The sequence below is a fragment of the Tamandua tetradactyla genome, chromosome 19 (genome assembly GCF_023851605.1).
Source record: "Tamandua tetradactyla isolate mTamTet1 chromosome 19, mTamTet1.pri, whole genome shotgun sequence".
Lineage (NCBI taxonomy): Eukaryota > Metazoa > Chordata > Mammalia > Pilosa > Myrmecophagidae > Tamandua > Tamandua tetradactyla.
Window position 1 is genome coordinate 41094857 of NC_135345.1, and position 27380 is coordinate 41122236.

The 27380-nt window shown below is 34.7% G+C and overlaps 1 protein-coding gene and 1 pseudogene across 3 annotated transcripts in view; one reads left to right on the plus strand and one right to left on the minus strand.

The window, feature by feature from the left end:
- Positions 1–27380, minus strand: part of RFC1 (replication factor C subunit 1) — a 125571-nt gene that overhangs the window by 95216 nt on the left and 2975 nt on the right. For 2 of the 3 annotated variants that reach the window (XM_077136616.1, XM_077136615.1), the window contains exon 2: positions 12650–12778. The exons of the other annotated variant lie outside the window; for it this stretch is intronic. In XM_077136616.1, coding sequence (XP_076992731.1) covers positions 12650–12778 — 129 coding nt within the window. The remainder of the gene's footprint in view (positions 1–12649; positions 12779–27380) is intronic. 3 annotated transcript variants of the gene reach the window in all.
- LOC143663147 (activated RNA polymerase II transcriptional coactivator p15 pseudogene) lies at positions 9765–10154 on the plus strand (annotated as a pseudogene).

Below are 27380 nucleotides of genomic sequence, written 5' to 3' on the forward strand. Positions count from 1 at the left end.
CAACTCTTATGAAAGACCTAAAATTACAGATCCAAGAAGTGCAGCGCACCCCAAAGAGATTAGACCCAAATAGGCGTTCTCCAAGACACTTACTAGTTAGAATGTCAGAGGTCAAAGAGAAAGAGAAGATCTTGAAAGCAGCAAGAGAAAAACAATCCATTACATACAAGGGAAACCCAATAAGACTTTGTGTAGATTTCTCAGCAGAAACCATGGAAGCTAGAAGACAGTGGGATGATATATTTAAAATACTAAAAGAGAAAAACTGCCAACCAAGACTCCTATATCCAGCAAAATTATCCTTCAAAAATGAGGGAGAAATTAAAACATTCTCAGACAAAAAGTCACTGAAAGAATTTGTGACCAAGAGACCAGCTCTGCAAGAAATACTAAAGGGAGCACTAGAGTCAGATACAAAACGACAGAAGAGAGAGATATGGAAAAGAGTGTAGAAAGAAGGAAAATCAGATATGATATACATAATACAAAAGCCAAAATGGTAGAGGAAAATATTATCCAAACAGTAATAACACTAAATGTCAATGGACTGAATTCCCCAATCAAAAGACATAGATTGGCAGAATGGATTAAAAAACAGGATCCTTCTATATGCTGCCTACAGGAAACACATCTTAGACCCAAAGATAAACATAGGTTGAAAGTGAAAGGTTGGGAAAAGATATTTCATGCAAATAACAACCAGAAAAGAGCAGGAGTGGCTATACTAATATCCAACAAATTAGACTTCAAATGTAAAACAGTTAAAAGAGACAAAGAAGGACACTATATACTAATAAAAGGAACAATTAAACAAGAAGACATAACAATCATAAATATTTACGCACCGAATCAGAATGCCCCAAAATACGTGAGGAATATACTGCAAACACTGAAAAGGGAAATAGACTCATATACCATAATAGTTGGAGACTTCAATTCACCACTCTCATCAAGGGACAGAACATCTAGACAGAGGATCAACAAAGAAATAGAGAATCTGAATATTACTATAAATGAACTAGACTTAATAGACATTTATAGGACATTACATCCCACAACAGCAGGATACACCTTTTTCTCAAGTGCTCATGGATCATTCTCAAAGATAGACCATATGCTGGGTCACAAAGCAAGTCTTAACAAATTTAAAAAGATTGAAATCTTACACAACACTTTCTCGGACCATAAAGGAATGATGTTGGAAATCAATAATAGGCAGAGTGCCAGAAAATTCACAAATACGTGGAGGCTCAACAACACACTCCTAAACAACGACTGGGTCAAAGAAGAAATTGCTAGAGAAATTAGCAAATACCTCGAGGCGAATGAAAATGAAAACACAACATATCAAAACTTATGGGATGCAGCAAAGGCAGTGCTAAGAGGGAAATTTATTGCTCTAAATGCCTATATCAGAAAAGAAGAAAAGGCAAAAATTCAGGAATTAACTATCCATTTGGAAGAACTGGAGAAAGAACAGCAAGCTAACCCCAAAGCAAGCAAAAGGAAAGAAATAACAAAGACTAGAGCACAAATAAATGAAATTGAAAACATGAAAACAATAGAGAAAATCAATAAGGCCAGAAGTTGGTTCTATGAGAAAATCAATAAGATTGATGGGCCCTTAGCAAGATTGACAAAAAGAAGAAGAGAGAGGATGCAAATAAATAAGATCAGAAATGGAAGAGGAGACATAACTACTGACCTCACAGAAATAAAGGAGGTAATAACAGGATACTATGAACAACTTTACGCTAATAAATACAACAATTTAGAGGAAATGGACGGGTTCCTGGAAAGACATGAACAACCAACTTTGACTCAAGAAGACATAGATGACCTCAACAAACCAATCACAAGTAAAGAAATTGAATTAGTCATTCAAAAGCTTCCTAAAAAGAAAAGTCCAGGACCAGATGGCTTCACATGTGAATTCTACCAAACGTTCCAGAAAGAATTAGTACCAATTCTCTTCAAACTCTTCAAAAAAATCGAAGTGGAGGGAAAACTACCTAATTCATTCTATGAAGCCAACATCACCCTCATACCAAAACCAGGCAAAGATATTACAAAAAAAGAAAACTACAGACCAATCTCTCTAATGAATATAGATGCAAAAATCCTCAATAAAATTCTAGCAAATCGTATCCAACAACACATTAAAAGAATTATACATCATGACCAAGTAGGATTCATCCCAGGTATGCAAGGATGGTTCAACATAAGAAAATCAATTAATGTAATACACCACATCAACAAATCAAAGCAGAAAAATCACATGATCATCTCAATTGATGCAGAGAAGGCATTTGACAAGATTCAACATCCTTTCCTGTTGAAAACACTTCAAAAGATAGGAATACAAGGGAACTTCCTTAAAATGATAGAGGGAATATATGAAAAACCCACCGCTAATATCATCCTCAATGGGGAAAAATTGAAAACTTTCCCCCTAAGATCAGGAACAAGACAAGGATGTCCACTATCACCACTGTTATTCAACATTGTGTTGGAGGTTCTAGCCAGAGCAATTAGACAAGAAAAAGAAATACAAGGCATCAAAATTGGAAAGGAAGAAGTAAAACTATCACTGTTTGCAGACGATATGATACTATATGTCGAAAACCCGGAAAAATCCACAACAAAACTACTAGAGCTAATAAATGAGTACAGCAAAGTAGCAGGTTACAAGATCAACATTCAAAAATCTGTAGCATTTCTATACACTAGTAATGAACAAGCTGAGGGGGAAATCAAGAAACGAATCCCATTTACAATTGCAACTAAAAGAATAAAATACCTAGGAATAAATTTAACTAAAGAGACAAAAAACCTATATAAAGAAAACTACAAAAAACTGCTAAAAGAAATCACAGAAGACCTAAATAGATGGAAGGGCATACCGTGTTCATGGATTGGAAGACTAAATATAGTTAAGATGTCAATCCTACCTAAATTGATTTACAGGTTCAATGCAATGCCAATCAAAATCCCAACAACTTATTTTTCAGAAATAGAAAAACCAATAAGCAAATTTATCTGGAAGGGCAGGGTGCCCCGAATTGCTAAAAGCATCTTGAGGAAAAAAAACGAAGCTGGAGGTCTCGCGCTGCCTGACTTTAAGGCATATTATGAAGCCACAGTGGTCAAAACAGCATGGTATTGGCATAAAGATAGATATATCGACCAATGGAATCAAATAGAGTGTGCAGATATAGAGCCTCTCATCTATGGACATTTGATCTTTGATAAGGCAGTCAAGCCAACTCACCTGGGACAGAACAGTCTCTTCAATAAATGGTGCCTAGAGAACTGGATATCCATATGCAAAAGAATGAAAGAAGACCCATCTCTCACACCCTATACAAAAGTTAACTCAAAATGGATCAAAGATCTAAACATTAGGTCTAAGACCATAAAACAGTTAGAGGAAAATGTTGGGAGATATCTTATGGATCTTACAACTGGAGGCGGTTTTATGGACCTTAAACCTAAAGCAAGAGCACCGAAGAAGGAAATAAATAAATGGGAACTCCTCAAAATTAAACACTTTTGTGCATCAAAGAACTTCATCAAGAAAGTAGAAAGACAGCCTTCACAATGGGAGACAATATTTGGAAATGATATATCAGATAAAGGTCTAGTATCCAGAATTTATAAAGAGATTGTTCATCTCAACAACAAAAAAACAGCCAACCCAATTACAAAATGGGAAAAAGACTTGAACAGACACCTATCAGAAGAGGAAATACAAATGGCCAAAAGGCACATGAAGAGATGCTCAATGTCCCTGGCCATTAGAGAAATGCAAATCAAAACCACAATGAGATATCATCTCACACCCACCAGAATGGCCATTATCAACAAAACAGAAAATGACAAGTGCTGGAGAGGATGCGGAGAAAGAGGCACACTTATTCACTGTTGGTGGGAATGTCAAATGGTGCAACCACTGTGGAAGGCAGTTTGGCGGTTCCTCAAAAAGCTGAATATAGAATTGCCATACGACCCAGCAATACCATTGCTGGGAATCTACTCAAAGGACTTAAGGGCAAAGACACAAACGGACATTTGCACACCAATGTTTATAGCAGCGTTATTTACAATTGCAAAGAGATGGAAACAGCCGAAATCTCCATCAACAGAAGAGTGGCTAAACAAACTGTGGTATATACATACGATGGAATACTATGCAGCTTTACGACAGGATAAACTTATGAAGCATGTATTAACATGGATGGACCTAGAGAACATTATGCTGAGTGAGTCTAGCCAAAAACTAAAGGACAAATATTGTATGGTCCCACTGATGTGAACAGACATTCGAGAATAAATTTGGAATATGTCCTTGATAACAGAGTCTAGCAGGAGGTAGAAACAGGGTAAGATAATGGCCAATTGGAGTTGAAGGGATACAGATGGTGTAACAGGACTAGATACAAAAACTCAAAAATGGACAGCACAATAATACCTAATTGTAAAGTAATCATGTTAAAACACTGAATGAAGCTGCATCTGAGCTATAGGTTTTTGTTTTGTTTTGTTTTGTTTTGTTTTGATTTTACTATTATTACTTTTATTTTTTTCTCTATATTAACATTCTATATCTTTTTTGGTTATGTTGCTAGTTCTTCTAAACCAATGCATATGTACTAAGAAATGATGATCATGCATCTATGTGATGATGTTAAGAATTAATGATTGCATATGTAGAATGGTATGCTCTCTAAATGTTGGGTTAATTTCTTTTTTCCGTTAATTAAAAAAAAAAAAAAAAAGAGAAGGGATAATTGGAGATGAAGGGATACAGACTGTACAACGGAACTGGATATAAAAACTCAGAAATGGACAGCACAATACTACCCAATTGTAATGCAATTATGTTAAAACACTGAATGAAGCTGCATGTGAGGTATAGGTTTTTTGTTTTTTTTTTTGTTTGTTTGTTTTTCTTTCTATATTGTTTTAATTCTTATTCTGTTGTCTTTTTATTTCTTTTTCTAAATCGATGCAAATGTACTAAGAAATGATGAATATGCAACTATGTGATGTTATTAAGAATTACTGATTGTACATGTAGATTGGAATGATTTCTAATTGTTTTGTTAATTCTTTTTTTAATTAATAAAAAAAAAAAGAATGCATGCTTGTTTGTTAAGGTTTTACAATAAAAATATTTTTAAAAAAAAAAGAATGAAGGCCTTTAATCTTGCACAGCTTAATGTAATACCTGGATACATCCCAGGGTAAATTAAGTAGATAATCAAAACGTATTGGCAAAATCCCTTGAGGGGTGGGAGAAAAAATAAAACTTCAATATTAAACGTTACCACCAGGAACTCCAGACTCTGTGTCAAACATTAGGGACATTCAATCAATAGGCCAAGCCCTTGATCTTGAGACTTGCTTTTGTGAACCTTATGTATGTAGCAGAGAAGCTGAGCCTACTTCCAGGTATGCCTAAGAGTTACTTCCAGAGGACCTCTTTTGTTGATCAGATGTGGCCTCTCTTTCCCTCTAAGCGTAACTCTGCCAGTGAAATCATTGCCCTTTCCCCTACGTGAGACATGATGTCCAGGAGTGAATGTCTCCCTGGCAGCATGAAAGATGACTTCCAGGGATGAGTCTGGCCCTAGCACTGCAGGATCAACAATGCCATCCTGACCAAAAGGGGGAAATAAGTGAAATAAATAAAGTATCAGTGGCTGAGACAGTTCAAATAGAGTCAAGAGACTACTGTGGGGGTCACTCTTATGCAAGCTTCAGTTAGACAATGAGCACAGGAGAATCGGATATCAATAGCAGAAAGAATGAAAGAGGATACCTACCATACACCCTATGCAAAAATTAATTCAAAATGGATTAAAGACCTAAAGGTAAGAACCAGTACCATGAAATTTCTGTATGAAAATACAGGGAAACATCTTCAACATTCAGTAGCAGGAGGTAGCTTCTTAAACTTTACACCTAAAGCACAAGTAGAGAAATAAAAAATAGTTAATAGGAACTCCTTAAGATCAAGAGCTTCTGTGTGTCAAAGGACTTTGACAAAAAGGTGAAGATGCAGCCAACTCAACAGGAGAAAATATTTGGAAATCACATTTCAGATAAAGGCTTGATCTTGTGTACATAAAGAAATTATACAATTCAACAACAAAAAAGCAACCAACCCAATCATAAAATTGGCAGAGGGTATGAAGAGACACTTTCAAAACACAAATACAAATGGCTAAAAAGCACATGAAGAAACACTCATTTTCATTAGCTATAAGGGAAATGTAGATCAAGACTATAATGAGATACTACCTTTCACCTATAAGAATAGCTGTTATTAAACAAACAGTAAACTACAAATGTTGGAGGATGTGGAGAAACTGGGACACTTATACAATGCTGGTAGAAATGTATAATGGTACAGCTGCTATGGAAGACAGTTTGGTGGTTCCTCAGAAAACTAAATATCAACTACCCCTACGACCTAGCAATACTATTACTCAATATATACCCAGAAGAGCTGAAAGCAGTGACACAAAGAGACATCTGCACACAGATATTCATAGTGGCACTATTCACAATTGCCAAAAGATGGAAACAATCTAAGTGACCATCAACAGATGAGTGGATAAACAAAATGTGGTATATATGTACAATGGAATATTATACAGCAGTAAGACTAAATGAGGGCCCAAATGTCATCCATATGACAATGTGGATGAACTCTGAAGACACAATGCTGAGTGAAGTAATTCAGACGCAAAAGGAAAGATACTATTTGATTTCACTATTATGACTCTGATAAAGGTAATCTCAGAAGTTACACTGTAGAATGTAGCAGACCTAGAGGAACACAGAAGCTAGAGAAGGGGGAAAGGTTACCCAATAAGGTTGAACTTAAATGCAAGGGAACAGATGGAAGTGGTGGCAACTAATTAGCGGGGATATAACTAACATTGCCATATTGAAGATTAATATAATTGAAAGAATGTACAGTGCCATGCATCCCATTGATTAAATCTGTAATTATAAATAAGTACTCACATAAAGTATTTCAAAGGTTTGATATTGGACAGAGAGTCAATAGTAGAGGGGTTTGGGGGGAAATAAAAATGCATGCTATGGCCAACGGTTAACAGGAAGACATCAATGGTATCACAGTACTACCAGGGGCAAATAATTGTCGGGGACAGACAACCACAAGGGGTAGTTTTTTCTGTTTTTTTTTTTTTAAACTTTTTTAATTGTGAAATAAAACACATACACAAAAAAGCAAGAAATTCCAAGTACATTTTAACAAATAGCTATAGAACAGATTTTAAAGTTTGGTATGGGTTACAGTTTCACGATTTTTCATTTTTTTCCTCTAGCTGCTCCAAGACACTGGAGACCAAAAGAAGTATCAATATAATGATTCAACAGTCATACTCATTTGTTAAATCCTATCTTCTATCCAATTTAGGTGGTTAAGATTTCCATATGCTAACTGTAAAAATATTTGTATCTTCATATTTTCCTGAAATAAGGAAAATATTTAGTAACAAAGGTCATTACTATAGCAACACATCTGACTTTCTTAATTAGTTTATTCCGGAGGTTGTTTTTACTCTTTTACCTAGGGTATTCTTTATGGATGGCTTTGCTCTCTGTTCTTTGGCATTCAGTTCAACTTATTCTAGATCTCTAGTATAGGTTCTGTTTAACTGATTAGAATTTTTCAGTTGTTGTTTTTCTGCTTCTTGTCCTATACAGAGTCTTTTTTTTGGGAGGAGCGTCTCCTCAGATGTGAGGCATGCAACTAGGTGAATGAACCTTGTGGACATTATGTTGAATGAAATGTCAGAAACAAAAAGATAAATAACATCATGCCTCACTTATATGGACTAGCTATAATATACAAACTCAGAGAATTGAAGTCAAGAGCATGAGTTATAGGTTGGGGCCTATTGTAAAGGGTTTTGGATTGTAAGCTCTTACAGCAGTCACATATATTCAGGAGTCACATATATTCAGGAGCGTAACTGTTATTTCTAAATTCTGAGATACTGAGCTATTTGTATATAATATGGTCATTCCCTGAAACTTCAGGTATTTATGTGACACGTGAGACTTAGAGGCAGGACACTCAAGCTGTGAAAGACAGCAATACCCGTACATAGCAACTGTGAAAAAAGTTGAAAAAGTAATCAGACGTCAACTAGAGATATGAATGAAGCTGATCTGGATAAGGCTAAGGTCAATCAGAACACAGGGTAAAGAATGACATGGTTCATATTTTAAAACTTCAACTTCTGTGTGAGACCAGAGGGAGAGATGTTTATTTGGTGTAAAATTTATATTTTGGGTAGCATATCTAATTTAACTTGTAAGGTCAGTTTCTTTGAACATCACAATTACATGGAATCCTGAATAGGACATGAGATCTTGGTTTATACAGTTAGTGTGACACACCGATACATCCCAGAGTAAGTAATTTCGGGAGACAATAAAAAAGTATTCGCAAAGTCCCCTTGGGGGACTAGGGAGAAAGGAAAAAATATTAAACTTCCCCATCTGGGGAATTCCTTATATTCTCGCAAACAGTTGGGATAACAAATTCAATATGTTGAGACCTTGATCTTGGGGTTTGTTCCTATGAAACTTATTCCAGAAAGGAGAAGCTATGCCTAGTTACAATTATGCCTAAGAGTCTCCCCCAGAGAACCCCTTTTGCTGCTCAGATATGGCCTCTCTCTCTAAGCCAACTTGGCAGGTGAACTCACTGCCCTCCCCGCCCTGCTACGCAGATGTATATCTTACTGGCAACGTAAGATAGGACTCCTGGGATGAGCTAGGACCCGGCATAACGGGATTGAGAAAGTCTTCTTGACCAAAAGGGGGAAGAGAGAAATGAGACAAAATAAAGTGTCAGTGGCTGAGAGATTTCAAACAGTCGAAAGTTATCCTGGAGGCTATTCTTACTCATTATACAGATATCCTTTTTAGTTTACGGTGTATTGGAGTGGATAGAGGGAAGTACCTGAAACTGTTGAGCTGTGTTCCAGTAAACTTGATTTGTGAAGATGATTGTATAACTATATAACTTTTACAATGTGACGGTGTGACTGTGAAAACCTTGTGTCTGATGCTTCTTTTATCCAGGGTATGGACAGATGAGTAAAAAACAATAGGTAAAAAAATAAATAATAGGGAGCAATAAGGGGTGAAAAGAAAAAAACTGGGTAGATTGAAATACTAGTGGTCAGGAGTAGTAAGGGGTATGGGATGTATGTATGTGTCTTTTCTTTTTCCTTTTCATTTTCCTGCAGTGATGCAAATGTTCTAAAAACGATCATGGTGAGGAACACACAACTATGTGATGATATTGTGAGCCACTGATTTTATACTATGGATGAACTACTGTATCTGTGTGAAGATTTCTCAAGAAAAAAAATTTAAAAAAAACAAAAACATGAACTACATTACAAAGTGAACAGTTAGACCATGGACTAAGTTACTAGTACAATTATAATAATGTGTTATCAATTGTTAACAAATGTTCCACACCAATGCAAAGTGTTAATAGTTAGGTGGTATATGGAAATTCCACATTGTATGCATGATTTGTTTTATAAGGCCACAACTTCCCTGATTAAAAAAAAAAGTAAAGGCAAAATAAAGACATTTTTAGATAAACAAAAATTTTCATCATCAGCAGACCTATACTATAAAAAATACTAAAGAAAGTTCTTTAGATTCTTGAGAGCAGCAAGTGAGCAAGCAGTTTGTTAGACTGCAGTAGCAGAGCAATGCCTAAATGAAAGGAACCTGTTTCTTCAAGCTCATCTGGCAGTGATTCTAATGGTGAAGTCGACAAAAAGTCAAAAAGGAAAAAGCAAGTTACTCCAGGAAAACCTATAAAGACTGGTAAAACCTCAAGAGCCCTATTATCTTCCAAACAGAGCCACAGCAGCAGAGATGTTAACATGCTTCAGACTGTAAAAATGAGGTACGTCAGTGTTTGGGACTTTAAAGGACAAGTTCTAAATGACATTAGAGAATGTTGGATGGATCCAGAAGGTGAAATGAAATCAGGAAGAAAGTGTTTCTTTATATCCCAAGCAATGGAGCCAGCTGAAGGAACAGATTCTGACAATGATAATGCGGTAAAAAAACTATAAAATCAGAGCCATATAAAACCTGTTCTGCTCTAGTTATTTTAATCTGTCTTTTTACACTGACTTTTGTTTTGCTAAACATTGTTTTCCAAGCCTTTGTATATTTGGATTGCATAACAATTTGTAAAGTAAATACTTTTTTTTATTGTGAGTTATTAAAAATGTTCTGAGTGAAGCTGTCGTCTTTATTAAGAAGGATTGCTTCATGCCCACCACCAAGTGCAAAATAAAATAAAGTAATACAATCTTAATGGCTGTGATCTTTTTTGATCCGAAGAGCTGATATTGCTTAAAGCCAAAAATAAGTTTGCTTGTTTTGTTTTGTTTTGGGGGGTGCATGGTTAGGAATCGAACCCAGGACTCCCATATGAAAGGTGCGCATTTACCACTGAACCACCTGTGCACCCCAAAAATACGTTTTAACTTGGCATTTACATTAAGAAGGATTTGTATAACAGTTAATTTATAATCTCTTGATTTGTGAAATCCATAATTGATGTGTTATTTTCCAACCTTATGTCTAGACTTTTTCACCCCAATGATATTTCACTTTCTCCCTTTTTCTTCACTTCAGTTTCCTTTAATAACTTATCTTTTCATGTTCAATTTTCACTCTTTTCCTTGACTATTTTAATGCTAATTTAGAGACATTGGTAAAACTGTCAGAATGTTAATTATCTTAGTAAGGCATTTGTAATCAAAATATTATATGGAAATGATAATCACTAAGTTTACTGTATTAAATATTAGGAGATATAGTTTAATGAACAACATGGCTTATATGAAAACTGAGAAGTATATAGTGTCTGTGCAGTTGTGACCTTACTGTTGAGTCTGCAGAAAATAATGGCTTAGATGTCTGATTTGCTTTCACTTATTAAATATGTTCACTTTGGGATGATGTTTATAAAATCAGATATTGTTAAATTAGACTAGCATTTAATAAAAATTGTGAAAGCTTAAAAAAAAGTTCTTCAAGTTGAAAGAAAAATGCTATGAGATGAAAACAGCTTCTAAAGAAATGAAGAGCATCAGAAATGGCAAATATGTGTGTGCTAGTTTGAAAGGAAGCATGCCCCCTAGAAAAGCCATGTTTTAATCAAAATCCCATTTCATAAAGGTAGAATAATCCATATTCAATACTGTATGTTTGAAACTGTAATCAGATCATCTCCCTGGATGATGTGATTTAGTCAAGAGTGGTTGTTAAACTGGATTAGGTGATGACATGTCTCCACCCATTTGGGTGGGTATTGATTGGTTTATTGGAGTCCTATAAAAGAGGAAATATTTGGGAGATTCAGAGAGAGCAGAGAATGCTGCAGCACCACAAAGCAGAGAGTCCATCAGCCAGCGCTTTGGAGATGAAGAAGGAAAACGCCTCTTGGAGAGCTTCATGATACAGGAAGGCAGGAGTGAAAGCTCGACAGATGATGCCTTGCTTGCCATGTGCCCTTCCAGCTGAGAAAGAAACCCTGACTGTGCTCACCATGTGCCTTCTCACTTGAGAGAGAAACCCTGAACATCATCGGCCTTCTTGAAGCAAGGTATCTTTCCCTGGATGGATGCCTTAGATTGGACATTTCAATAGACTATTTTTTAATTGGGACATTTTCTCGGCCTTAAAACTGTAAACTAGCAACTCATTAAATTCCCCCTTTTAAAAGCCATTCTGTTTCTGGTATGTTGCATTCCAGCAGCTAGCAAACTAGAATAATGTGGGTAAAAATAAAATAATACTTTTCTTCCTTCTACTTTTAAAAATATATACATACATCTATTTAAAACAAAAAGTATGGGCAACAGTGGCTCAGTGGCAGAGTTCTCGCCTGCCATGCTGGAGACCCGGGTTCAGTTCCCGATGCCTGCCCATGCAAATAAAAAATAAGTAAATAAATAAATAAAAGAAAAATGCACAGTTCAAAAAATAAATAAATAAAACAAAAAGTATTACACTGAATTATGGAGTATTAACATACATAAATATAATACCTATGACAACTACAGCATAAAGCTTGAGGGGGCTATGGTAAACAAGCCTGAAGAGTTGCAAGATTATTACATTTTATATGAACTAGAAAAAATAAATATTCAAATACACTATTGTTGCTATTGCTTGCTTTCCATAGTGCCATTACATCTTAATTTCTCTATGGCCCAAAGAGGACAGGGTCAAGAGGGAAGTTTTCCTCCAAAGCCTTCTCTCTCCAACACCACTCATGTAAGGAAAAGGGTCATGCCTCTATGATCAGCTTTGGTTTTAAAATACAAAGTTTTAACAACTAAACGTGTTCCATCTCTACATTTGAAAAACAAAGAAAACCACTAAGCTATGAGTAAGTTATATTAGTTAGAAATAAGTAATAACCTTATTACTTTTCTTTTTCTCCTGCTAAATGAGTTGAAATCCGTATTTACTCAAGGCTCCTAACATATCAAGTTGAGGAACTGATTTTACTTAATTTTCAACAATTTAAAGTAGTATTATGAAAACTGACCTTGATTTCCTTTATTCCTTTCTTTGCTTTTAAAGTTTCTTCAGCAGATTGTGATTTCTCATTCTTCTTTACTGTTTCACTTACAAGTTTCTTTCCACTTGGTATAACTCCAAAGAATTTTCTAATGTCCTAAAAGCAAAAAGTAGATTCATAAATAAACTAACTGCACAAATTCTAACTTCAATTTTTAAAAGGGACCCCTCCACACATTTACACTGGCTTACTTTCATTACCCTGAGTAATTTGCCCATAGTGATAGGTTCATGTGTACCTATCTACATATTCTTTTCACATATATACAGTTTATTTCTTTTATTTTTTTATTTTTATTTTTTTTTGCATGGGCAGGCACCAGGAATCAAATCCAGGTCTCTGGCATGGCAGGCAAGAATTCTGCCACTAAGCCACCATCACACCTATATATTTTATACATGGGCAGGCACCGGGAATCGAACCCGGGTCCTCGGGCATGGCAGGCAAGCACTCTTACCTGCTGAGCCACTGTGGCCCACACCTATATATTTTATACCTATATTTTTATAACTCAGTTTTGAAGAAACTGGTACAGAAGAAAGGGAGTAGACATTAGAATCAGGAAACTCTGGTCTGGATCTTTGCTCTGCTGTTTTCCACTTGTGTGGCACTGGGCAAGTCACTATAATTTATCTGAATCTATTTTCTCATCAGTAAACTGGGACTGATAATACCCACACATTATGAAGATCAATTATGTATCTATCACAATATTGGCTCAATAAAAAGTTTGCCTTCCCTTCATTTCTGAGCCATTATTTCTCCTTATAAACAAAACGTCTCCATTTACAATTATCTCTGCTCACAGGAAAGGGTACAAGGAGCACAGAATAATGAGAACTTAAGATCTCAATTCCAAAGAACTAGGTTCAAGAACCAGCTATAGCACACTTACCCTCTTCCTATTCTGTTTTCAATCCTTTTTACTTGCTTCAACCTACCTCTCTTTTATTGTAGCGAGAAAAATGCCTGCAAAAGTTAATTAATTAATTAATTAATTAAGTGCTCTGCAATTATTTCCCTAGATCCTGGCAGTAAATTATATACTCACTCTTACTATATCAAAAATCCCAAATGAACGTGTTGTGCAAACACACATACATACACAAACAGCTTTATGGTTCAGTCAATAAACAAAGTAGATAAATGACGTACACAGACATGTTAAATTAAACAAACAAAAAAGAATTAAAGAGTTCCCTGATTTCAAATCCTCTTTCATAAATCTCCTAACATAGAAAAGTTGCAAAACCACTGTAATGAATGGATGCCTCAGCTGTGAAATGGAGACATTTGTGCCAGCAGCTAAAGAAGAGAGGGACAATAAAGCAAGCCAAATCTTCCTTATAACTCGTAAAGAATCAAGTTTGAAGCTGATAAATACTTATTTTATTTCTTCTGGAGGAAATATGAGTTCATATTAGGGTTTCAGTTATGAAATTGCCAAGTGATTCTTTACTCAGTACGACTGTTTAAACCTACAGACGGACAGGCCATGGAACTACCAAAACCGTGGGTTTATGATGAGGTTAAAGAGGGTGGTAGTCTTCAACCTGCTTTAAGAATACAAATGCTTAACACCACAAAAAGAAAGAAAGAAAAACATAATTAAGGGAATGGCACTGCTGGTAATACAGAGCTCTGATATTTGTCTGTACTACACTGGCACTCTTCAGCATTGTTACACCCTTTCCTCCCAAATTATTTATACTACCAACCTCTTTCTTTTCCTTTCCCTTTATTTTTCCTTTCTATCTCCACTCTACCCCTATATACATTTCCCATGCCTTTACTGCTCCGATGGTAGCAAAAAAGTAAAAAAAAAATTACCATACCCTGACTTAACTCAATATATATTAAAAGCCTAAACTTCTGGAAAAGATTTTTTCATCACAATAGAAGCCACCGTACTCACACCTTTTTACACCAGGATGAACAGTCATCTTGGGTGAAAATATCCAAGAGCCAGAGGTTATCAACTTGGTCTTACTTTACAGATCATAACTTTAACTTATGCTTTCAATTAACATACCTGCCTACTATACGCCAGGTCTTCAAAGAGTTCACAAAATATAGAATAAGTCTAGCCGCTAATCATGCTCCCAAATAATAATGGGTCTAAACACTTACCTCCTTTTTCTGCACCGAATAATTCTTACTGATAATTACAATAATGAATGTAAAAAAGGAACAAAAGTTTAGAAATTTACTTTTATAACCTTGGAAAGGGGAAGGAATTCTAAACAGAAGATCAAGGCTAGACACTATCCATAAAGGCAAATTTGATTACATAAAAATAAAAGATACCATTAAACAAAGCTAAAGCACAAGTAATTCACTTGACAATATATAAGCATATGTAATGTATAAAAGGGTACCTACAAATCAATAAAAAATAACCCAGTAGAGTAAAATAAATTAGATAGATGGAAATACTAGTGGTCAATGAGAGGGAGGGTAAGGGATATAGTATGTATGAGTTTTTTCTTTTTTCTCTTTATTTCTTCCCTGGAGTGAGCAAATGTTTTAAAAAATGATCATGGTGATGAATTCACAACTATGTGATGATATTGTGAGCTACTGATTGTATACCATGTATGGAATGTATGTGTATAAAGATTTCTCAATAAAAGTAATAAATAAATAAATAAAATAAGGGAGCTGGATAAGAAAGAGATGATTGTGGATTTCTGAAGAATCAAAGGCTTCTTATGTGGCCAAAAAAAAAAATCCAACAGGAAAATGAATAAAAGCTACCAGTAGGTAGGTTATAATAGAAATCAAATGCCCAACAAACATAATAAAAGATGCTCAATTTCACAAATAATAAATACAATAAAATGTGACCAACATTTTCAAAGTTTTAAAAGCTCAATAATGCCCAGATTTGTCAAGCTGCTCACATGCTACACAGCTGATAACAAAAAGAAAAAATCTTTTTGGAGGTCAATCTGGCAATACTTATCAAAATTTTAAATGTGCATTCCTTTGTAATTCCATTTCTAAAATAAAGATATTTTTATTTGGGAGAACCAAAAGAGTAATTTATTCTCCTTACTTTCTTCTTCAATAGTTATTAACTAAACAAACAGGTCTGCTCAGGCAAAGAGAAAGATTTAGGCAAAGATAACATCATAAAGGGTAAAACAAATTTTAACAGAGATAGCTAAAAAAGTTTTTGATGCCTTACCTACAGTTATTAGACATAGATTAATGTCCTTTTGATAATCTTATGCAGTAAATAAGTAAATTGGGCATATATAATTAGACTAATACACTCCCATTTTATAAATAAGTAAGTGAATGGTTAAATGAGACAATCACAGGCCTTTTGTCAGTTTTGCCAATTACTGGCTGTGACTTAACTTCTCCGCCCCTTAGTTTCTTCATGATGCTACCTGCCTCAGAGAATTCCCAAAGGGGTTAGAGATGGCATACTAACTTTCAAAATGGAATCTGGTCTTCTGACTTCAAATCTCTGTCACAGTTTTCCACTTGTTCATAACTGTCCCCTATAACTCTAAGCATCTATGCAAAATAGTCATATTCCCACACCTAACAATGCTGCTTCTGCTTTCTCGTTGTAACTGCTACACTGGATTCTATATGCTTACAGGCAAGGCACTGCATCAGGAACTTAGAACACAGAGGAAAATGCTCTAAGAGACAAACTAGTATATAAAAAATTAAATATACTACATGCTAAGACAGACTTAATCACAAAGCTATGAAAACACCACAGGTACCTAAAACAATGAGAGCCTCAGAGACAGCGTCCCAGAAGAAGCAACACCTGAATTGGGTCTTAAATTGATTAGTAGAAGATACATTTTATAGTTACAGAAATTTAACATTGAATACATTTAAGTTCCATGCAGCAGGCTTGTCTACCTTTTTCAACACTCTATCTCCAGTGCACAGCCAGCACCTCAGATAAGTAGATGCTTAATTAATATTCTCAAATGCGTGAAAAGTTATCCCTAAGGTCACTGACCTTTCCACCTGGGCTCAGAAAGAGGGATTTTTGCATATATAAATCAAAATACACAATACATTTGTCTTTAACGGTTTTGTATTGAAAAACTCTTCAATTGGGATTAATTTTTCTATATTTTTCCTACTAAATTTTGTTAATTTAAGACATTAAGAGGGTATTAAATTAACACTCAGTTTGCTTGTGTATTATTTTGGGGCCAAATTATTAAAGCTGACCTTTTATAATTGACCCTCATAATATGTTCATATTACAGTATTACAGCTACAAAAAATTAAATTCACTTTTGGTCACATATTTCCTCTTCTTCAAAATTTGTTTTTAGCTAAGCAAATTATGCTTGTTCTTTTTTAATGAGAAATACCTTTATATATAATTGATGTTACCGATACAATAAAGTATTAACAAAGGCCTCAAGAATTTCTCCAAAGAAGACACTGGAAAGTGAGTTAGAAATGTGGCTGAAAATTCTTTAAACAATAACAAGGTTCTAGTTAGAATCAACTTCCTTCATTCAAACGTTCTTTTATTCACTCAACAAATATTTTTAGGCCAAGAACTATTCTTGGTGCTTACGATAAACAAAACAGGCAAAAATCTCTGTTCTCATGGAACTTTCATTCAACTTTTTGCTTTTGATCTTTCTGATGCTAGAAAATAAAACAGAGAATAAGAAATAAAGAGCAGAGGAAATAAAGTATGACAGGTCAAAAGAAATGGGGAACAGAAACAGCTTCCCCTACTCAGCCTGGAATCTATTCACAGGCTACTTGACAGGTAGCTCCTACTGAGGTAAAAACATCTATTTCCATTCTTAGTTGGTTCAAGGAAAATGTGTAAGATTCTGAAGTTATAAATATTTCCTATCATATGACCTTTGTTACCTGACCCAAAAATACAAACCAACACTAACCAAATTAAGCAGAAAATGGAAATAAGTATCTAACTTGGGTTTAAAAAAATAAACTCTCCTTCATATCTACATAGTTGTGATAACTGAAGCATTTGAAACTGCTTGTACCACATATAATGATTTGAACAACAGTTTGACATTTCCAGCAGGGATAATATACACTATTATGGTTTTTATTAAGCTTTTTACTGATCTAGAAATCAACTTTTTGTAAATGACTACTGGTCCAAAAACTCAAATTTAATCTATTTGAATGTCATAGAATATTAACTTTTCAAACTGCAAATTTCAACATAATATAGGAAATACTATATTTTCTAGGTTATATTCTTCATTGTTACTAAATGTTCAATAGCTTAGATATAAAGTCATGTAGAAAGGGTTAGTTAAGACTGTTCTCATACCACTAAGTTTTGCTTTCTAGTTAATTTATCTTTTATTGGAACTATAAAGTTCATTTATACTCACTCATTCATCAAATATTAATTGAAAACATACCATGTGCCAGGTACTACGAGGAGTATCTTTGTACCTATCCCTGCTGAGTTGATATGCTAGTCAATAATGGGTTGCCTGTTTATTAAAATATGCCAAAATTTTAAAGCCAACAAAATAAGTTTGCCAAGGAAACAAAATAAGTGGTCTTTTCACTAACTATAACAGTAGGTTTTATGATTTTATAAATCTGATGAAAGCTATGAATATTTTCCACAAAAATATAAAAGAACACCCATATATAACTTGCATCTAATTCTAGAGATATTCCCCCCTGAGATTTTATCAGTGGATCTCCATGGGCCCCAAGTTAAAAACTCCTGATTCACATATTCACACTGCACACTCACACACCCATTTCATTCTCAGTGCTATATACTGACACTGATGCCTCCTAAATCTTCTGTCTCCATTCCAGGACTTCACTGAGCTCCATTTCCCTGTAACCAGCAATCTGTCAGATATATCTTCAACCAACTGTTCCAAAGATGCCTTCAATTCATACTGTCCAAAAACTGGGAACTTTCTTCTTTCTCTTTGTTCCCTACCTCAAACTAAAAACAGGCACTGGTCTTTCCTTCTCACTTTGACCCTTCACCTAATCATCCGACCTCCCAAATATTGCTATCCTCTCTTCCATTACTGGCACTGTCCTGATTCAGGGCTTCTTTTACTTACTTATTTAACGAACTTACTGTGTGCAAGGCAAAAATTGAAACACTATACAAAACAAAAATAAAACAACAATAAATAAAAACAAACATTATACAAACCAATATTAACTCATTGAATTCACATAAAAACTCTATGAAGTTGTTGACCTCAATTCAAAGATGAAAAAAATCTGAGAATGCCAACAAGGCATCAAATTTTAAAACGTTTACTAGAGCTAAATGCCTTGCTGGCATTCTCTAGTAAAAGTTTTTTAAATTTAAGATGCTCTTAAAAGTTGGCAAAAAAGATTTCTTGCATTTTCCTACCTTAAGTTACAACTAGCAAGTCTACAACATTATCAGAGAAAAGCACTGCCTATGAGGCACCCAAATAGCATTTTAATATACGTATGTCAAGACAAAAACACCAGACTTTGTCAAATACTCAAAAAAACATGCATTTGTTAGGCTATTTAATCATACCAAGATGGTTCCAACATGGTTGATTTTAAATCTATTAGTAAAGTTAAAGACAGAAAAAATACATTTGACAACAAATACTCCTAAACCCATACAGAACTGAACAATCACAATGACCTTTAGCTTAAGAAAATCAAAATACAAATGGTGATAAATATTTAATTTGAAGTATAACCAAACAGATTTAATTAATTTGTTTAACTGCTTAAGGACCCAACCAAAACACCAGTAGAAATGGCTATCTAAATTGTAGGGGAGTAGGGGTGAGGGAGGAAATGATGCAACTGTGTTTATTTATCTTTAAACAGTATAGGATTTTATGCAAAATAAAGTATTGCACTGCTCTGCAGAATAGTTGCCAAAATGTAATATCTTGATTTTACTTCTCTATTTTGAGAGTAACAAAGAAATGTAAATATTTCTGGTTAATACTTTTAAATAGTCCACTGAGCCCACAGGCAGAAACCAATTATTATGAATACACTTCACAAAATCTATCCAAAATAAAAATACTTTATCTTGAAAATCTCTAAAATGCTAAATTATATATCTTGACTAAAACATACAATGATGTCACTGGTGACTAAGCATAGCAGAGAAAATTATGAAATAACTTTAAAGTATTCAAATTTATATTAAGGCCTTATAATCTGAAAGAAGAAAGTAAGCTACTGGAATGCTTTTCCCCTAAGCTCTAGAAAAAGACAAGCATGTCCACTCTTGCCACTTCTATTCAACAATGTATTGGAGATTCTAACCAGAACAATTAGGCAAGAAAATGAAATAAAAGGCACCCAGTTGGAAAGGAAGTGAATTTGCAGATATGATTTGTATATAAAAAACTCTAAGGAACCCACTAAAGAACTATCAGAACTAATAAACCAGTTCAGCAAGTCTGCAGGATACATAATTATAAAAATCAATCATATTTCTATACATTTGCATTGAACAATCCTAAAATGAAATTAAGTAGTTTTTATGCTTTTGTAAACTGTAAACTCCATTTTGTAAATATTGTAAATTCTATTCACAATAGAACCAAAAGAACAAAAGACTTAGGAATAACTTGAACAAAGTTACAAAATCTATGCTCTGAAATCTACAAGGTTTAGAAAAATTAAAGAACATCTAAATAAATGAAAAGATATGCCATGTTCATGGATCAGATGACTTAATATTGTTAAGATGGCAATACACCCTGTGGTGGTTTGAAGGTGTATGTACCCCAGAAAAATATGTTCTTAAATGTAATCCACTCCTGTGGATGAAAACCCATTCTAAGTAAGTCTTTTAATTAGGGTGTGACTTTCCTCAATCAGGATGAGTCTTAATCCTCTTACTGAAGTTCTTTGTAAATGGAATGAAGAGAGAGAGAAAGCCAGGGAAGCAAGGAAGTAAAAGCAAGGAAACCCAGAAGAAAAGGGAGAGATCACCACATGTGCCTTGCCAAGTGGAAGAAGCCAAGGATCACCAGCAGCCACTCTTCAGAAAGAAAGCACTGCCTTGTTGGTGCCTTGATTTGGACATTTTTCTCTGCCTCAAAACTGTAAGCTAATAAATTCTCATTGTTAAGCCAACCTATATCATGCCATCTCCTTTCAGCAGCCAAGGAAACTAAAACACCTCAAAATGATCTAAAGATTCAACACATCCTTATCAAAATCTGAGACAAGGATGGATTGTTATAGTATGTGAATATATCTCAATAAAATTGCATTAAAAGTTGCATTAAAGGAGCGCACCCCAAAGAGATTAGACACAAATAGGCGTTCCCCAAGACACTTACTAGTTAGAATGTCAGAGGTCAAAGAGAAAGAGAGGATCTTGAAGGCAGCGAGAGAAAAACAATCCGTCACATACAAGGGAAACCCAATAAGACTATGTGTAGATTTCTCAGAAACCATGGAAGCTAGAAGACAGTGGGATGATATATTTAAGTTACTAAAAGAGAAAAACTGCCAGCCAAGACTCCTATATCCAGCAAAATTGTCCTTCAAAAATGAGGGAGAAATTAAAACATTCTCAGACAAAAAGTCACTAAGAGAATTTGTGACCAAGAGACCAGCTCTGCAAGAAATACTAAAGGAAGCACTAGAGTCAGATACAAAAAGACAGAAGAGAGAGACATGGAGAAAAGTGTAGAAAGAAGGAAAGTCAGATATGATATATATAATACAAAAGGCAAAATGGTAGAGGAAAATATTATCCAAACAGTAATAACTCTAAATGTCAACGGACTGAATTCCCCAATTAAAAGACATAGACTGGCAGAATGGATTAAAAAACAGGATCCTTCTATATGCTGTCTACAGGAAACACATCTTAGACCCAAAGATAAATATAGGTTGAAAGTGAAAGGTTGGGAAAAGATATTTCATGCAAACAACAACCAGAAAAGAGCAGGAGTGGCTATACTAATATCCAACAAATTAGACTTCAAATGTAAAACAGTTAAAAGAGACAAAGAAGGACACTATATACTATTAAAAGGAACAATTAAGCAAGAAGACATAACAATCATAAATATTTACGCACCGAACCAGAATGCCCCAAAATACGTGAGGAATACACTGCAAACACTGAAGAGGGAAATAGACACATATACCATAATAGTTGGAGACTTCAATTCACCACTCTCATCAATGGACAGAACATCTACACAGAGGATCAATAAAGAAATAGAGAACCTGAATATTACTATAAATGAACTTGACTTAACAGACATTTATAGGACATTACATCCCACAACAGCAGGATACACCTTTTTTTTCAAGTGCTCATGGATCATTCTCAAAGATAGACCATATGCTGGGTCACAAAGCAAGTCTTAACAAATTTAAAAATATTGAAACCATACACAACACTTTCTCGGATCATAAAGGAATGAAGTTGGAAATCAATAATAGGCGGAGGGCCAGAAAATTCATAAATACATGGAGGCTCAACAACACACTCTTAAACAACAAGTGGGTCAAAGAAGAAATTGCAAGAGAAATTAGTAAATACCTAGAGGCAAATGAAAATGAAGATACAACATATCAAAACTTATGGGACGCAGCAAAGGCAGTGCTAAGAGGGAAATTTATTGCCCTAAATGCCTTTATCAGAAAAGAAGAAAAGGCAAAAATGCAGGAATTAACTGTCCACTTGGAAGAACTGGAGAAAGAACAGCAAACTAATCCCAAAGCAAGCAAAAGGAAAGAAATAACAAAGGTTAGAGCAGAAATAAATGAAATTGAAAACATGAAAACAATAGAGAAAATCAATAAGACCAGAAGTTGGTTCTATGAGAAAATCAATAAGATTGATGGGCCCTTAGCAAGATTGACAAAAAGAAGAAGAGAGAGGATGCAAATAAATAAGATTAGAAATGAAAGAGGAGACATAACTACTGACCTCACAGAAATAAAGGAGGTAATAACAGGATACTATGAACAACTTTACGCTAATAAATACAACAATTTAGATGAAATGGACAGGTTCCTGGAAAGACATGAACAACCAACTTTGACTCAAGAAGAAATAGACGACCTCAACAAACCAATCACAAGTAAAGAGATTGAATTAGTTATTCAAAAGCTCCCTAAAAAGAAAAGTCCAGGACCAGACGGCTTCACATGTGAATTCTACCAAACATTCCAGAAAGAATTAGTACCTACTCTCCTCAAACTCTTCAACATAATCGAAGTGGAGGGAAAACTACCTAATTCATTCTATGAAGCCAACATCACCCTCATACCAAAACCAGGCAAAGATATTACAAAAAAAGAAAACTACAGACCAATCTCTCTAATGAATACAGATGCAAAAATCCTCAACAAAATTCTAGCAAATCGTATCCAACAACACATTAAAAGAATTATACATCATGACCAAGTAGGATTCATCCCAGGTATGCAAGGATGGTTCAACATAAGAAAATCAATTAATGTAATACACCATATCAACAAATCAAAGCAGAAAAATCACATGATCATCTCAATTGATGCAGAGAAGGCATTTGACAAGATTCAACATCCTTTCCTGCTGAAAACACTTCAAAAGATAGGAATACAAGGGAACTTCCTTAAAATGATAGAGGGAATATATGAAAAACCCACAGCTAATATCATCCTCAATGGGGAAAAATTGAAAACTTTCCCCCTAAGATCAGGAACAAGACAAGGATGTCCACTATCACCACTATTATTCAACATTGTGTTGGAAGTTCTAGCCAGAGCAATTAGGCAAGAAAAAGAAATACAAGGCATCAAAATAGGAAAGGAAGAAGTAAAACTATCACTGTTTGCAGACGATATGATACTATATGTAGAAAACCCAGAAAAATCCACAACAAAATTACTAGAGCTAATAAATGAGTACAGCAAAGTAGCAGGCTACAAGATCAACATTCAAAAATCTGTAGCTTTTCTATACACTAGTAATGAGCAAGCTGAGGCGGAAATCAAGAAACGAATCCCATTTACAATCGCAACTAAAAGAATAAAATACCTAGGAATAAATTTAACCAAAGAGACAAAAAACCTATATAAAGAAAACTACAAAAAACTGCTAAAAGAAATCACAGAAGACCTAAATAGATGGAAGGGCATACCGTGTTCATGGATTGGAAGACTAAATATAGTTAAGATGTCAATCCTACCTAAATTGATTTACAGATTCAATGCAATACCAATCAAAATCCCAACAACTTATTTTTCAGAAATAGAAAAACCAATAAGCAAATTTATCTGGAAGGGCAAGGTGCCCCGAATTGCTAAAAACATCTTGAGGAAAAAAAACGAAGCTGGAGGTCTCGCGCTGCCTGACTTTAAGGCATACTATGAAGCCACAGTGGTCAAAACAGCATGGTATTGGCATAAAGATAGATATATCGACCAATGGAATCGAATAGAGTGCTCAGATATAGACCCTCTCATCTATGGACATTTGATCTTTGATAAGGCAGTCAAGCCAACTCACCTGGGACAGAGCAGTCTCTTCAATAAATGGTGCCTAGAGAACTGGATATCCATATGCAAAAGAATGAAAAAAGACCCATCTCTCACACCCTATACAAAAGTTAACTCAAAATGGATCAAAGATCTAAACATTAGGTCTAAGACCATAAAACAGATAGAGGAAAATGTTGGGAGATATCTTATGGATCTTACAACTGGAGGTGGTTTTATGGACCTTAAACCTAAAGCAAGAACACTGAAGAAGGAAATAAATAAATGGGAGCTCCTCAAAATTAAACACTTTTGTGCATCAAAGAACTTCATCAAGAAAGTAGAAAGACAGCCTACACAATGGGAGGCAATATTTGGAAACGACATATCAGATAAAGGTCTAGTATCCAGAATTTATAAAGAGATTATTCAACTCAACAACAAAAAGACAGCCAACCCAATTACAAAATGGGAAAAAGACTTAAACAGACACCTACCAGAAGAAGAAATACGGATGGCCAAGAGGCACATGAAGAGATGCTCAATGTCCCTGGCCATTAGAGAAATGCAAATCAAAACCACAATGAGATATCATCTCACACCCACCAGAATGGCCATTATCAACAAAACAGAAAATGACAAGTGCTGGAGAGGATGCGGAGAAAGAGGCACACTTATCCACTGTTGGTGGGAATGTCAAAGGGTGCAACCACTGTGGAAGACAGTTTGGCGGTTCCTCAAAAAGCTGAATATAGAATTGCCATACGACCCAGCAATACCATTGCTAGGTATCTACTCAAAGGACTTAAGGGCAAAGACACAAACGGACATTTGCACACCAATGTTTATAGCAGCGTTGTTTGCAATTGCAAAGAGATGGAAACAGCCAAAATCTCCATCAACAGAAGAGTGGCTAAACAAACTGTGGTATATACATACGATGGAATATTATGCAGCTTTAAGACAAGATAAACTTATGAACCATGTAATAACATGGATGGACCTAGAGAATATTATGCTGAGTGAGTCCAGCCAAAAACTAAAGGACAAATACTGTATGGTCCCACTGATGTGAACGGACATTCGAGAATAAACTTGAAATATGTCATTGGTAACAGAGTTCAGCAGGAGTTAGAAACAGGGTAAGACAATGGGTAATTGAAGCTGAAGGGATACAGACTGTGCAACAGGACTAGATACAAAAACTCAAAAATGGACAGCACAATAATACCTAATTGTAAAGTAATCATGTTAAAATACTGAATGAAGCTGCATCTGAGCTATAGGGTTTTTTTTGTTTTTGTTTGCTTGTTGGTTTGTTTGTTGTTGTTGTTTTTTACTATTACTACTACTTTTATTTCTTTTCTTTATATTAACATTTTATATCTTTTTCTGTTGTGTTGCTAGTTCCTCTAAACCGATGCAAATGTACTAAGAAACAATGATCATGCATCTATGTGATGATGTTAAGAATTACTGAGTGCATATGTAGAATGGTATGATTTCTAAATGTTGTGTTAATTTCTTTTTTTTTTTCCGTTAATAAAAAATAAAAATAAAATAAAATAAAAAAAAAAAAAGTTGCATTAAAGGGCAGTGCGACAGTAGCTTAGTGGCAGAATTCTCTCCCATGCCAGAGACCTGGGTTCAATTCCTGGTGCCTGCCCATGCAAATAAAAAAGAAATCAAATAAAAAGCTGCATTAAAAAAGAAAAAAAAAGCAAGCAAACAAACAAATAAAAACAATGGTGAGGAAATAAAAAAAGAAAAACATAAATAGGACTGTCTGCCTTCAAAACAAACAAAAACAATGGTGAGGAAATAAAAAAAGAAAAACATAAATAGGACTGTCTGCCTTCAAAACAAACAAAAACAATGGTGAGGAAATATAAAAAAACATAAATAGGACTGCCTGCTTTCAAAACACTTACTGGAGGAATAAAACCTATATTAATGCTACTGGATGTTTCTCTCCTGGTTTCTTTGTTGATTCTAAAATTCACATGGAAATTCAAGGGATCCAGAGTAGATAAAACAGTCTTGAGAAGAAAGGGGAAAAAAATTAGAAGAATCACACCTGCTAATTCCAAAACTTACTCAACTGTTAGAAGAAAATATAGAAATAAATCATCATAACCTTGAATTGGACAATGATTTCTTAGATATGGAACCAAAAGCACAGACAAGAAAAGAAAAAACAATAGATAAACTGGACTTTGACAAAATTTGTAAGACTTTTAACAAAATGTAAAACTTTATGTATTAAAGGATACTATTGAGAAAATGAAAATAAGCACGAGAATCGGAGAAATATTCGCAAACCACCTGATAAAGATTTAGTATGCAGAACATATAAAGTACTCTTACAACTTAACAAAAGACAAACAGTACAATTTAAAAATGGGCAAAAGATTTGAATAAATACTTCTCCTCAGAAGATATACAAATGGTCAACAAACTAAAAAAAAAATTGATGTTCAAGATCTGAGTCATTAGGTAAATACAAATCAAAACTACAATGAAATACTACTTTATACTCACTAGGAAGGGTATAATCAAAGCAAAAGATAATATCAAGTGGCAGTGAGGGTGTAGAAAAAATGGAATCCTCATACACTGCTGATGCAAATGTAACATGATGTTGGCCACTTTGGAAAACAATCCAGCAATTCTTCAAAAAGTTGAACAGTTACCATACGATCCAGCATTCCACTTGTGTGGACATATGAAAAGATATTTCCATACAAGAACTTATACACACAAGTGTTCACAGCAACATTATTTGTATAGCCAAAAGGTAGAAACAACCCAAATGTCCATCAACTGATGAATGGAAAAAGAAAATGTGGCAAAGACATAAAACGCAATATTATTCAACAATAAAAAGAAATGAAGAACTGGTACATGCTACCAGTGAATGTACACAGATGAACCTAGAAAACATTGTACTAAGTGAAAGAAGTCTGTCACAAATGACAACATAGCATATGATTTCATTTTCCATTTATATGACAGGTACAGAATAGACAAATCCCTAGATAGAAACAGAAGGTAGATTGGCAGTTGCCTAGAATTGGGAGTAGAAAGAGGGTGAGGGGAAATGGGAAGTGATTCCTAATGGTACATGGTTTCTTTTGGGTGTCATAAAGTTCTAAAATTGACTGTGGTGATGGCTGCAGAACCATGAATGTACTAAAAGCCAATGTACACTTTTTTTTTTTTTAACATGGGC